Genomic DNA, 14,449 nt, shown 5'->3' with positions numbered 1-14,449 from the left:
TCTCTAGGAGAATGCTGTGGGAGACAGTTACCTATGAACAGCTCATTTCTTTATTAGAAATAAATAGGGGCACTCACCACATTGTACTCTGATTAGTGGCTCCCAGCACACTCTCAACTGCCTGAACAATTTTAAGTTTACAATAGTCTTGACTTCATTTATCTCATGTTAGGTCACATATTAATAGTTCTGCATTGAGCCTAGTAAAAGCATCTCACACACCTAAAAACTTAAAACCATACTTCCAAGAAGCCTAAGAACAGTGAACAAACAAAAACAAAAAGCATGCAAGGATTTTCAGAATTCCTAACTGATTTGGGAACCCTTGAAAAAGCAGTAAGGCTTTTACTCCTAAATTCCTTATTCTTCAAAAATCTCTCCCCAGCACAGTGTTTTTCTAAGGACAGGTTGTTAATGCCATACCTAAAAGCAGCACATACCACGAAATGGGCTATTTCCTAAGAAAGTGCGAAGTCTTACTAGTGAGGGTAGGTTCTGACTAGAGCAGAGTTTGACAGACCACAGTATATGAATGCTGTCAAACATGGCAGCACCTTTTGACGGCCACAAAGAAGCATGCCTGCACTGACACCGTTCTCCAAAGGACTAGTTAGTTAGTTGCTCCACTTTGAGTACCTGTTGCAAGTGGTGCTGAGACCTGCACTCAGGAGTAAAAGCAGACATGATGAAGTAGAAAGACCTGGAGGGAAGGGCAGGGAGTTGGGTGCCTGTTTGTGAGAGCGGAGAAGGAAATAGAGGTGGGGGATGTGTAAGATGGTGGAGGGGACAGGAAGTACAAGATCCAGGTTCTTGTTTGGCAGGAAAAAAACATGCAGATGGGTGGGTTTAAGCAAGACAACAAATGAAGAAGAGGGATACCGCTTCTCAGAGGCATCTCTCATGCACGTGTGTTGCCTGATATAACGAGACGTTGCCGCAGTTGCAGCTGATACCCAAGCAAACCAACTAGACTGAGAAATACTATAGCGCGTTGGTTATTTTTCCTATGTAATTTGTAAAACATTCTTCACTGCCTGTACAAACACCAAGTATCCAGAAGACTATGAAAACTGTTGTTCCTCTGCATGCCTGATTACTGACAAAACAAAGAAAACTTTAGGTGTACAGAAAACTGGGTCAAATCTTACCATAACCAGTTGTTCCCTCAGCTGCTCAACCACTCGTTTGTGTGCTCCAGCCAAGGCAATAAAATAGAACATAACGAGGCTACAAACAACAAACCAACATTATATGTTAGCATCATGCAAAACAGAATTAGTAAGAAAAAGGCTAGAGAAATTGTCAGTTTGTGCATTTGCTTCAGATGAGAAGTTGCTGGAGAAAAAAAAAATTAAAAAAAAATTAATATACAGCTGGGGTAGGTTGGGGATAGTTCTGCTCAAAAGCATCTGCTGAGATATTTGTGCTGCCAGCAGGTAGGGACAGTGCTAGAGGATGTAGAGGCACAGCCATGTTCAGATGTTACATGTTGTGTTCTGCCAGCTCTCTCTAGACTCTCAGTTCCTGCCCTGCTCCAAGTGTATGTATGGGGGCTTTGCTCCTCAGAAATTAAGTTTTCACTGGAGTAACTCTTTGCTTCCGTTGGGGTTTGTAACTATGGTAAGCAGCCACAGATCAGTATTGCAGCCATTCCTTACAGCACATATTCCAGATGTAATCTGTGACCCAGATTATCCGCAGTGCATTAAATGAAGAAGAGCAGTAGTAAGAACTAAAATGCCACAAATGCCTATATAAATAATGTATTTTCTTTTCCAAATAATAAGTAGTAGGGTAGCAGTACAAGTCATCCTCCACCTCTTACACAGGCTTTATGATAAAGTAAAAAAAGAAAAAAAAAACCAAACCAAAAAAGAGGACTTGTATTTCCTGAGGATGCAATAATAGGTTCCGCTCAGGAGAACACATAAACATGTGTTATGGAAGAAAGGGCTGGGTGGAGTCTGAAATAAACTGCATGGTTTCTCAAGTGTAGAAGTTGTCAAAAGTATCAGGTAGCAAGGCTCCAAGATCTGAAAACAGTTGGGTTAAACTGAAATGCAAAAAAATTCCATTTAAACATAAGAAAAAAAAAATTTACTGCAAGAGTGACCAAACACTGGAACAAGTTGCCCAGAGAGATTGTGGCGTCTCCATCTTCAGAGATATTCAAAACCCAACTGGACATGGTTCCTGAGCACCTATTCTATTTGACCCTGCTTTGAACAGGAGGGTTGGATTAGGCGATCTATAGAGGTGACCTCCAACCTTAAAAATTCTATGATTCTATACTGAATTTTATCTTACAAAATGACTGCTTTGGGGCTTTGGTTTGGTTTGGTTTGTTGTTTTTTTTAAACCAAGGTTTGGGCTTTGATGCTTTTGACTGCAGATGAAAATTCTGGTCTAATAGTCTTTTGGTATCAGTTCAGTAAGGAAGGAAATGAACCATGCAGCTGCACGACTGAATCAGGTCTCCACAGTACTTACCAGATGACCATAAAAAAAGGCACTGCAAAGGCTTCTGATGCTATGCTATGAAGGACCTGCTGCAGACCTGTTGGAAACCCAAGTATTGTATTTGGAACAACTGCCCATGAAGTGTTAAAACTCCTGAATGGCCCACATGCCTTGGAGGAGGGGATACTGCCAAAGAAGCAGAACAGAAAGGGGATGCTGTATCAAAATGTAAAGATAAAATAATGCAACACAAGCCTACCATCATTTTGCTGATGGGGTAAAAATGTCCTTTGTCTTTAAAACTGTAATGTTTATTTATATTAACTAAATAGTAATTCGATTTATTATACACAGTATATTTTACTCTAATTTATCATTCCAAAGTTGCGTGTCTGTTTTTAGGGAACTGACAACCTTAGAGCAAACGTCAACTTCATAGAAGTTAAATTGTCACTTACTGTGCTATGCTGATTCCCAAAGGAATAAAAGCCAAGACGAGCCCAATCAACAGTACCACCAAGAAGAAAAAATTGGAACTTGATGCTCTGATAGGCCTAGCTGCAGGTTTACGTGTGTGCATCAAACTGATCTGAAGAGGGAAAGTGAGCAAGACTGTTACCAGTACATCTATATACATATGTCCAAGTATACTTTCCCCACCAACTCAATTTTCCATCCTCAAAATATGCTACCAGCAACCACATAATCATCCTTCCTTTGATGCACATTCACTGAAAAGGGCTAAGATAAGAACGCTTTACATTCTGGTATAAGTCAATGTCTCCTATTTTGGGTAAGAATTTAATCCAGAGGGCCTCATACACTTGCTCAGAGTCAACTGACATAGTCATTTGGTGTATGATCCATGGCACAGCCTTTAGCTTTGATCTGCCAAATTTTTACTGGATACATCTCCCCTTGTAAGAACTAAAATATCATAAGAATTTGTTGCACAGAAGGAGCTGGTCATAAAGCAAAGCTTCTGATACGCAGAAACTACATCTTGAACATCCAATCCAGCCTGGATTATCCAATTTGCTTCCAAATTTTTAGCAGCTTGGCAAAATCTTGTCCAAGTTCTGAACTCTGTTGCTAGTAAACAGATTATTGCAGAAAAGTGTTATAAACTAGCTTTATTACATAAAAAGATTTTATTTTAAAAAATCAGACAAATAATGGATGAGGTAATTATTAAAATGTTGGTTTGCTTGATTTCAAAGCAATATTCTACCTTTCTTAAAAGCAAAACACCTACAGAAAATGGAATACCATTACCTCATTTCCAGTACACCGCATCCTTCGGTGTTTTTTTTAGGATTGTTTGTTTGTTTGTTTTAAGTCAACTGCGTATCTACATTACAAAAACCAAACAGATATGCTCAATTTTATTTGTTTACCACAAACCTTTTATTACCTTTTTAATGTAAAAGATGATGAAGTATTTTATAGTTGCTATTGCAGGGAGAAGTGGTGAAAAGAAGGTTCCAATCCAGCAGATAGTCTGCCCATAAATGATCTCCAGGACATTGTCAGAAATTCCAAATTCCTGCAATCCACACCACTGAATTGGCTTGCAAGAGCAATGAGTAACTAACAACCTAAAACCAAAGAACATCACTAGAAGTTACAGAGCTTAGCTGAATTTTAACACATTTGGAACACACAGGTATTTAGCACTTCAGCATTAGACAACATAACAGAAAAATGTCTGAAGGAAAAAAAAAAAGACTCTAGTACAAAAAACTACCAGAAATATGTTTGGTTTATTTTAAAACTGGTAATCTGCTTAGAAATATGGGAAATTAATAACAGAAAAAAGAAACAGGTTTCATAAGTCATTTGCAAAAGTATGATCAAAAGGCAGAGATACTTACTTTCTAGGAAAATCTATAAAGAGAGTCACAGCAAGAATTATAATAAAATCAAATATCATCAGCTTATACATTTCTTGCCCAACTTCAGATTCCCAGCACTATAAAAACAAGTGAGGAAAAAATAAAATTAGGAATCTAAATAACAAGTGAAAAATAAATCTGTCAATCACTAAAGCAACAAACTTCTCAGTCAGTTAACACCATAAAGTTCAACTGGTATTAACTCCCATTTCTAAAAGATGTGTTTCAGAACTTCCATGTCAAGCTTTTTGTTTGTTTTGTTGGGTTTTGTTTGGTTTTGGGTTTGTTGTTTTTTCGGGGTTTTTCTTTTGTTTGTTTGTTTTTTGTTGGAGGAAAGACTATTTGTCTTATTGGAGCAAAAGGCAGTAACACAATTGTCTCCAAAACAGAGCTACCTCAAACAATCCTCTCGGTAGTCAGAAAGTCTATGTTAAACAATAATCTGCCACTGGACTAATTCTAATCAGAGTTTTAGATAAACAGAAGATATATGTAAGAACTGCACTGGTTTGCACTGAGCAGTAAGAATCAGCACCAGGTATAACATGAACGGCAACTCTAGGTCTGATTCTGAATACCTCTAGACAAGCAAGTTTCATGGAAAACAAATCTCTATTCACAAGTTCAGATGATTAAAGACCAAGATAAATCTGCTTACAGGATAGAGTTCGTAATTGTATCCACAGGCCTTACACTTGTCGGTGGCACAGTAGGAGATCTGACTCCACAGAGAGAACAAGAGAACACCGATATTGGCCAAACGCACAAAGATGCACCTGGAAGAAAGGCAAAACCCCATTCCAAACCTGCCAGAAAAGAGCCATTTTAACACCTGGCTCAACTTGCACAGGAGTCCAAGGAAGGCTCGAAACACAAAAGGGTTGTACAGAGCTTTAATGGAACGACAAGCTATTTAATAAACACGCTTCTTTCCTTAGTAGTAAGTTAAATTGCTTTTCACCTTCCCTGCTTTAGGCCACAATCCCTTGTTTCTTTTCTCAGCATTGTTCCTCGATCAGTCATTTCAGTTGCAGATCTTGACCTCGCAATGGGCTGCGATTCTCTCAAGTACAGTTTGAGAGGCCAGGTGACAACTCTGTGTGCAGCATTTCCCTCTCATGTGGCTTCAGGCCTTCAGAGGCACTTAGCCAAATCAGAAATACAAAGTTCAGATGCTTCAGCCCAGATCTTACTGCCTTAAGCTGCCAAACACCAGTTTTTCAGGCTCTCACACTGAAGTATCTTTTAGCCCAAAACTTTTTAACTTCTGCCTTGAGCAAAGGTCATTCAAGGAACTGCAGCACGCAAAGCGGTGTGAATCCACAGCTCTGCAGCCACGACTTCTCTACTGACAGTTTATTCAGGTTGCTGAAGATGTCCAGATCACACAGCTAAATGGGACTGAGAGAAAAACTTGGACACTGAAATGACTGCACTGTACTGTCATCAAAACAGGAGATTGTTTCCAGATTTAAAATTAAAGTTTCCAACCAAACATAAGTCAAACAATACCTGTTTGGCTTTCAGTGCCCAGCCCCTCCAGCGCAGAAAGTCCAACCTCTCTGCTTCTTGATACTTCAATGTTTACAATACTTATAACACCAAGAACAAGTTGTTGAAACACCCAAGGCCACAATAAAAACATTCTTTACCTCATGAGTGTCAGCCTGATCTCAAAGGCTGGTGAATAATCTTCAAATCTGATCAGAAATGAGAAGATCTGAGGAGCAATGAAGTTGGCCAATGTGATCACCATGGAAGGTAAATACTGCACTAAGAGATTAGCCTGGAAGTTCGTATTGCTGACATCCTGTACAAGAAGAGATGAGAGACAGATAATACTCAGAGAAACGCCCCTTCCTGACATTGTGCTCTCTCCAGCTACCCACCAGCCTCTGCAATCCAGGATTCAGCATCTTTTACTATGCCTTCATCCTCCACCTACATTTGGAACTACAGGCCATACCACTGCTACCTATCTCTGCAGTTTGCTGCTACACCCTTGCTTTCTCCTGCTCCCTTCACCAGTAACTCTCCCCACCTCCAGGTATGAGTATTTTAGCGCTTCCTCAAAGCTTCTGTTTGAAGAGGCTCATCTCACCAAGGCTTGTGTCTGACTATGTTGTCTAACCCAGCACTACGGCTACCAGCTTTTACACCTATGCCGAAGTACAGACACTTTTCAAGTTATTTGCACTGGTGCCAAGCAGCTCCCCTGACTTTCCTACCATCTTAACAAGCTCTTCTACCTATCATTTAGGCAAGGTCAAGATATCAACCCTTGTACATAAAGCCAACAGCAAGTGAGGCTGTTTTTCAAGTTGTTCAGTGTTGTGCTATCCTCTTCCTCTGCCCCCAAACAATACCTCTGACACAAACACTTCTTTAGTCCCCGTTTCCTGCTTCTCTCTCTGCAATCCCAGCAGTTTACAGAAGTTAAGAGTTAGGTCCACCACGAGCACAACTTTCCGCATACGCAGTCAGTACCCATCACATCACCAATGAACAGAGGGAGAGAAAAAGGGCAGTCTCCATTCATATCAGGCTAATTCAACCCTGGGGTCCTACAGAGAAGTCAATTACTGTTGCGAAACTGGTGAAACTGTTGTCTGCTCTCGTTGTTCTGCTTCTGAACCACTTTTCCCATCTGCTTGTCCTGCCAGGGGTGAACAACCCCACCCAACCTGATTCTTTCCACTATCGATGCAAGAACCTTTTCTTCTGCAAAGCGCTCCATGTTCAAAGTCTTCCTGTTTCCCCACACAGCTGTAACTCAAGCCACAATACAGATCATAATCTTTACTCTCCCCTTCCCTTACTGTTCATTTTTGCAGTTGAGCAGTGAACCCGATGAAGAAACTGATCACGATGAAGTTTGTTTTAACCAGATCAGTTCCCTGAGCCAGTTCACTGCCCAGACACACAAGCACTTGTACTAGGAGATCACAGCGAGGTGGGAACAGTTACGTGGCAAGGGAAGTAAGGGCTGTTTTTCTTGTCAGCTACATTAACTCCAAGGCAGGTAACACCGGAGCCTCTATCAAAGGGGGACATCACTGGGGTTTTTTTGCACATGCTTCTTGATCCTTCTCACTCTCCTCTACTAAAAAAAAATCTAGGTTTTCAGATCCCTTGCATGAAAGGTGCTATATTAAGATACTTGACTCTTTCACAATAGTTCCTCTTGCTGTAATCACCAGCCCCGATTGAATCTGTCTTAATGTCATGTCCGATACTTACATTAGAGTTTTCTTGAGAGAAGACAGTTGCTCTATAAATAGAGTAGAAACATCCTGATAAAACTGCAATGACAATTATATTTATAAATATTCTCAGAGAATAGATCCGTAGCTTTTCTTTCATTGTCCTCTCAGCTATTTTTCGCTTCAGTCTTTCTTCCTCCAAGTCTGTCTACAAACAAAAGAAAAAGTATGTGTAGTTTTCTGGTGCAGCATACAACACTTGACACCATGTTTTCTACCTCTGGGGGATGTGCAAATCCATAGCCTGTTCTAGGAGGGTCACTCCACCGCCTGCCCAAGCACGCTGAACTGAGAGTGCCTTTTCATTGACATGAACAGGTCCATGCAGAAGTGGAAGCCCCAGTATGCTCAGTCTCCTCAGGCTGAGGGCCCTATAGCCAAAGACAAGTCTCTCGTAATCCTCTTATCTCTACTATATCAGTAACTTACCTCCTTGAGGACAGAAAGACAACTTGTCTGTTTATTGTGAGAGACCGGTCTGTTTATTGTGAGAGACTGATCTCAGATAGCTTGGTACTAAACTCTGAAATGGGTAAATCAGCCCACTCGTCTCCTTACTTCTGCAGGGAAGTAACCAGTCCTCACCGCTATGGCTCAAACTTCCTTCTCCTACTCTTTGTGAAGGAAAATTGGGGGACGGCAGAGAGAGAAAGAAGTACAGTCTTGAGCAGCTTGCACGTAAACTTGGTATATTTCACCTTAGCTGATGTGAAAATACAGTATTGCCTGTGAAGGCAATTTAACCTCGGCAAACCCACACATTACCCAGGTATTTTCTGAGGACTTATTTCCATCAAACAGTAAATTAAGGGGCAAGTTTTTCTAAGATGTGAGTTCTAGAGGCAAAAGTGTGGTAAGTGAAGGAGGCTCTCGTTATATGATGAAAAAAAGATGACTGTGAACTTTACTAGAGCAGAAAGCAACTCGCTATGATTTATGAAATCTGTAATTACTGCTTTGTGGTTTGAAGTGGAAGTATCTTTTCAAAGGTAATTGTTGCACTACACAAATCTGCTTCCAGTGTACAGAGAGCAAAAAGAAGGTACTGGTTTCACCAGAAAAGCCTTTTAGACTCTTTTTTCAGGGAGCTTTATGATTTGGGAAATTTATTAGCTGCATCAGCATTTTGTATGTGCATGTGTGTCAAAGACACCTAGTGAAAAACTTTCAGTATCTTCTCACTACAACAATGCTCTCAACTTGTATGAAGAGTACCATCTGAATTTTATTCCTCCCCAAACTACTGCCTACCACATTGCAGACTTATAACCCAGTATACTCAAACTGATTCCCAACAGTACAGGGGTTTTGCCCACAGCTGGGATAGCTTTTCCTGTTGGATTATGTAGAAACCAACACAGGAAGCAGGACTGGAGTGTGAGGAAGAGGCAGATAAGACAAGCAACTAACAGGCTGGCTTCAGTTCCCAGTGGATGGGGGAGGGGCCGTCAACCTCAGTGCCAATCTTTCTCACGTTGCACCACAATTCTAGCTACCTAGAAAGCATGCAAGAGGATGTGGGTTGCCCTGCCCCCAATATAAACTACTTCAATCCTTCTTAACCCCAGTCCATTTTCTGCAGAATTATACACCTCTCTTTTTTAGCCATCTAAGCTATATGAAACCGTAATCATAGAAAAATGAAAGTTACTCACTTGGAGCTCATATTGCAAGCTGCGATGTTTTAGCTGTGCTGCACTTGGGTCTGTAATGCAGAAGTCCCAGCCCGCAAAGACCTTGTTACAGTAACTCTGAAATTGATCTTCATCATGCACCAAGTTCTGCCTAAATCCTTCCCCAGACCTAGAGAAAAATGCAACTTTACTTCATTCATGAAAAGACATATTTTATCCACAGAAAACAAAACAAAAAAACACATCTCAAGCAAACTGGCTCAACAAAGCCTAAATGACACACACAGACAGACCCACTCCACTAAGCAAACAGCCATTTGCTTTACACAGCAAGTCTCTGGGAAGCTTTCAGCGTGAGGTTCTGCAGCAATCACAGTCAGCTGAAGCCATGACTGACACAGGTTACTTCCCTCTGCACTTAGCCACAGCCGTACCATCTCACCTCATCCAGTGCTTCTCTGACACTGCACAGAGCTGGCGCAGGAAACTGAGACGGCAACCCCCCCCCCAAAACCCCCCAAAATAAAATCCTCCAACAACAACTACTGTATAGCTAAGGGTCTTTTATTTATATGTATGTGTACATATGAAAAACTAATACTTCAAATTTATTTATTTTTATTTATTTTGCTGGTGGCTCAGTTTCCCAAAGACAGACAAAGGCTACTGTGGCATTGCATCCTCAAGCAAAAGATTCTCCATGTCCATATAAAACAGTTCTAGAATGCAGCATGTTCCCTACAAGTACGAATGCAATGTAAACTGTGCAACAGGTAGCAGTAAATAAACTATACCAACATCTTTACCTTTTTATTATCCAGAGGAGACTTAATGCAAGGTAGGCAAATGTAGCCAGCAGATATGCTAGCGGCAAGTTGTACCTCAGGATACTGAGCCACGCAGCATCTATTGTGTAATAGCCATAAAACAAACTTGTGACTTCAAGGAACCCCTGCAAAAACACGAAGTTTAAATAGAATTTGTAACAGTAGCAGCAACTGCCCAGTTAAATCCCACCTGGTATTAAGCAATAATTTTGTAAATTTAAAATCACTGCTGGGGCCTCCAGCAAGCTACAACAGTCTGTAGCTTCTAAATACTGCCATTGCCTCTACCAAACAGTAATGCAGACACTACGTGCCTAAAATCCCTCCCTTCTCCAATCAAAGAGCTCTATGACAACGACACTGAGACCCTACACAGACAGCACAATAGGCAGTGTGCTCCAGAATATGTAACATTTAGCAGCTGGGCAGGAGAGGCACAGGCTGCAGCATGGGCCAACCAGGCCTTGTGGACACTCAGTAAAAGTCAGTTTGAAAACTCCCCTTCTCACAGATAAAAGATAAAGACTTATTTTACCCCAGTGATGCATATGCCTTATCATTTTTCAAACTTATCAAAGCTTCATTCCCCAAGTAAAATGTTTTCACATTTTACATGTTATGCAAGACACAGAAACTTAATTAAAAAAAAAAATCTAATTACTTACAGTGCCACTGAGCAAATCTTTGAGGTAAGTATAAAAGTAAACAAGTCCCTTATTACCACTAGGTTTATAAACTGTGCAGTGAGGTTCTGTCAAAAGAAAGGCAGGAAAAGTCACTCAAATGGCAATGCCCATTAAACTGAAAGATCGAGTTAATTCAAACATGGCAAGTCCTTATAAAAAAAGCATTTCTTTGCCCTGGGAGGTGGAGGAGAAGCTGATGGAAAGGGGGAATCTTACAAACAACAGCAGTACATAGAGAAGATGTTTACCTATGTTCTTTGGAGGAATTTTAGCAAAGCTACTGTTGAATATTCCATATTCAGAAATTATGGTGGGAAGGGTAACAAAACTGAACATCAGGATAAAAATTATAAAATTCAGCAGAACCAGAAAACGCAGGAAGGAGAAGTAGGACTGGATGCCAGTACCAAATTTCCCTGGGAATAAAAGAAACATGTACCAATAATTAAGACAATAAAATAATGGAGGATACAGAATGAGCAGGTTATCATTTCAGTTACATTGAGTTAACTGACAAAACATTACTAAAGCTAGTTTTAACTACTGCAGGCTTTTAGCAACGTAACTGAAATGGAAATGTGACTTTTTAATAACTTTCTCCAATATATTCACTTCTACCCTATATGGATTTTACATCAGCAATAATAAAGGAAGCAGGTAACTTCTTAAACACATACAGTTATATCTGAAACTACACTTGCACAGGTTAAAATACCAGTAACAGAAGCAACTGGAAAGAGGAGAAATTACCATAAGATAGTAAATACCTTCTATGCTGCGAATATCATGTCGCCAAAGCTCCAGGTAAGATGACAACTCCTTGACTTCATTGAGGACTTTTTTCAATGATTTACTGCTAGTTCTTTTCCACTGCTTCCATCCAGATAAATATTTTATATCAGCCTGCTGACAGTCCCTAAGAATCAAGAAATACAGCTACTGAGCACAAGAAATACTTTTTCACTACATGTAGCAGGGCCTAGCACAACGGAGCCTGCTTGCAGCCTTCAGAGGGATAGCACAGTGCTAAAAATTGGAGTAACATAGGCTAGCTATCCCCATCTGTTCCTCCTGGTAACTGCAACATCAAGTTAATTCAAACATAGCAACTCCTCTCACAGAAAACACTTGCCTCTCTTGGAGAAAAAAAAATATCTAATTGACAATAGCACAACACAGAAAAGACACGTAGCTGAACTTCCCAGTGGGATCTCAGGGAAGTTGCCATTAATGATTTCATATTTACAAATGGCTGGAAAAGGAAGAGAATATTTTCCCCAAAAATTCTGACCAGAGCATCTTCACCAAGAGGCTCTTAAAAAATTTTCTCTAAAATATTTAGCTTTTCTTTTTCAATGTTATAAATGCAGCTGTTCAAAATAGAAAATTATTCTTTTTTTTGTAGAAAATTCACAGATCTCAAAATCAGAATGAAATGTCAAAATATGTTGTGGGAAAAAAAGTAAAAAAAAAATAGAGAGAGCTAGAAAGAGGCTTAAATATTCCTTTTGGATTTTATAATTTTAACTTTTATACCACATTCCAGTACACAAAAGAAAACAAATGTTATTAAAATTATCCATTTTTCATTATTTAGTTTTTACAACATTTTGAAAAATTCACTGGAAAGTGCCAATTCAATGAATTTGAGAACATATTTCTTTGCCAACATGTGTGAGGGTGTAGTGTTCTAATAATAAGCTGCAAACAAACACCAAGGATGTGCCACAAACTGTCTATAATTTTTACTCACTTCCCACTTATAAATTTTCATACTACATGCATACATTTGCATTTTTAAATTGCTGCATGGTCAGCGACAGCATCAAGTAGAATTCTGAGTGGCTCAGAGTTTGCATTTCATTTTTTCTTTTAAGAAACCTTAAAAACAGACAAAACTTCCCAGAAACATAGCTTGAAGATTGACTTGTATGCAGCAAATGCTGTTCCAACCTCTGATGCCACTGAAGAAGGGCAGCAGTTAAGTACTCATGAGGACACTGTGCTAGAGTAGAAGACAAAGGTTTCAATTTTAAAATACTTTGTACACAACCCTACTTAAGTGCATAATTGACTCACTGCCATGCCATGCCATGCCATGCCACTGCCATGTGTGCTGCATGTTGAAAAAGTTTCCATATACTTCTCAGCTGAAAGTAAAATTACCATTTTGGCAGGAAGATGAATTAAACGCTATATGCAACAATCAACCAGGCAGCAGGTGACCTCATCTTTAAGTGCAAATACAGCTACTCTCAAAAGATTTCATTTTGTGGAAACTACAGGCTGCAGCATGTAGTGTTTTAAACAGACCCTTTGGAGAACTATCTGGCCCGTGTTTGGTCTGCATTTTAAATAGAGACGTGGGCTGCATATTCATCTGTGTTACAAAAGTTGAGTGTTCAGCTTTCAGCACATTTATACCAAGCACTTTGTGTTGGCAGCTGCTGCACAATACGCACAGATTACTGATCCGTGGAAGTGCCAGGAAGCCCCACCAGAATTTCTCAGTGCTAAAACATGTAAACAAGCTTGGGACATCCCAACTATATTCCTAACACGCACCATGGCCACATGAGTGCATTCCTTTTTCTTGAAGAAATGAGCTTTAGATATCCAACTTCAAATAAAAATTCAATGTATTGACCACTTTCCTTTACCATGACGTAGATTTTCTGCTGTTCCTTGTATACAGGCTGTAGGGTTAAACTTAACTACAGGGTCAGGCTGTAACTTGTTTCCCACTGCTCTTGCAAGCGAGTAACTCTTGTTCTCTGTGTAGCACCAGACACTAATCGTACTTTCACCTCTCTCCTGGTTCAAAACCACAACTACAAAGTACCTGATTTAAAGGTGCAGCTGTTCCCCGACCATGTAAAAACACATATTGTATCCTCCCTCCTCAAAGGAGATTTCAGCCTAGCAGTTGAGACATGAGACAACAAGCAGAGGAATACAGGTGGGGCAAAGCATGCGTTTTGCAATCCCCTCCCTGCTGGGGGTTTACCACTGGAGGGGTAGGACTGCTTACAGCTCACAGCAAAGAGCAATGTAAAAAGTGATATTGAAAAAAAAAAAGAAGGAATGGTCCTGGAAAGCTTCTTTTCACCTGTATTGAGCCACACCAGAGAGAGCGCAATGTATTTTGGAAGAACTGCTGAGAGGACTCAAACACAGCAGCACTCGCATAGCAGAAGGGGGTTGCTGATGAAGGATAACCCACAGTGACCCTTAAAAGCACAAAACCCTGAGGCAAAAAAAAAGGAAGCCAAAGAGAAACGCGTCTTTGGCTGCTGTAGGTAATTCCCAGTTTTGACTCATTTCTTCCAATTCAACCTATTCCTCCCCCCAGTCAGCTACTCCCTCACAGCACCCAAGAGCCCCCAGCCGTGCTCATGCAGCTGGAGGTTTGGATGTCCAGCGGGGCCCCTGCCACATTTTGGCATGAGAACCTGGGCAACTTCTTGTCAAAACCACATGCCACAGGGAGAAACAGATACAGATGAACCCAATTCTGCTTCAGCCTTCCATCGCACCTGTGGTGTGTTTAGGAAAAGGTAATTTTTTTCTTTAAAGAAAAAAACGTGTAAAGATTAACCTTAATCTCCTCTTCTCCGCAATACTCAAGGGGTATTCTCTCGCAGGGCGAGCACCCAGCTCGCCTCCCTCTTGCTCCGGCCCCCG

General features: G+C 40.4%; 1 protein-coding gene across 1 annotated transcript; it reads right to left on the bottom strand.

Annotated features, from left to right (window-relative positions):
- Positions 1-1,148: 1,148 nt before the first annotated feature.
- Positions 1,149-14,446, bottom strand: TMC7 (transmembrane channel-like 7; the record flags this gene model as incomplete). The annotated part of the gene is made up of 14 exons (XM_009588044.1): positions 1,149-1,227; positions 2,491-2,646; positions 2,919-3,049; positions 3,875-4,058; positions 4,335-4,432; positions 5,014-5,131; positions 6,008-6,165; positions 7,596-7,766; positions 9,274-9,421; positions 10,059-10,204; positions 10,745-10,830; positions 11,014-11,181; positions 11,533-11,681; positions 14,364-14,446. Coding segments are annotated over 14 exons (1,875 nt in total), but the record flags the coding sequence as incomplete, so codon positions are not given.
- Between the last annotated feature and the right edge of the window lie 3 nt (positions 14,447-14,449).

This window comes from Fulmarus glacialis, unplaced genomic scaffold (assembly GCF_000690835.1).
Source record: "Fulmarus glacialis isolate BGI_N327 unplaced genomic scaffold, ASM69083v1 scaffold34631, whole genome shotgun sequence".
NCBI classification, from domain to species: Eukaryota; Metazoa; Chordata; class Aves; order Procellariiformes; family Procellariidae; genus Fulmarus; species Fulmarus glacialis.
The sequence above is the reverse complement of the archived record's forward strand: the minus strand, read 5'-3'. Positions and strand labels throughout refer to the sequence as shown.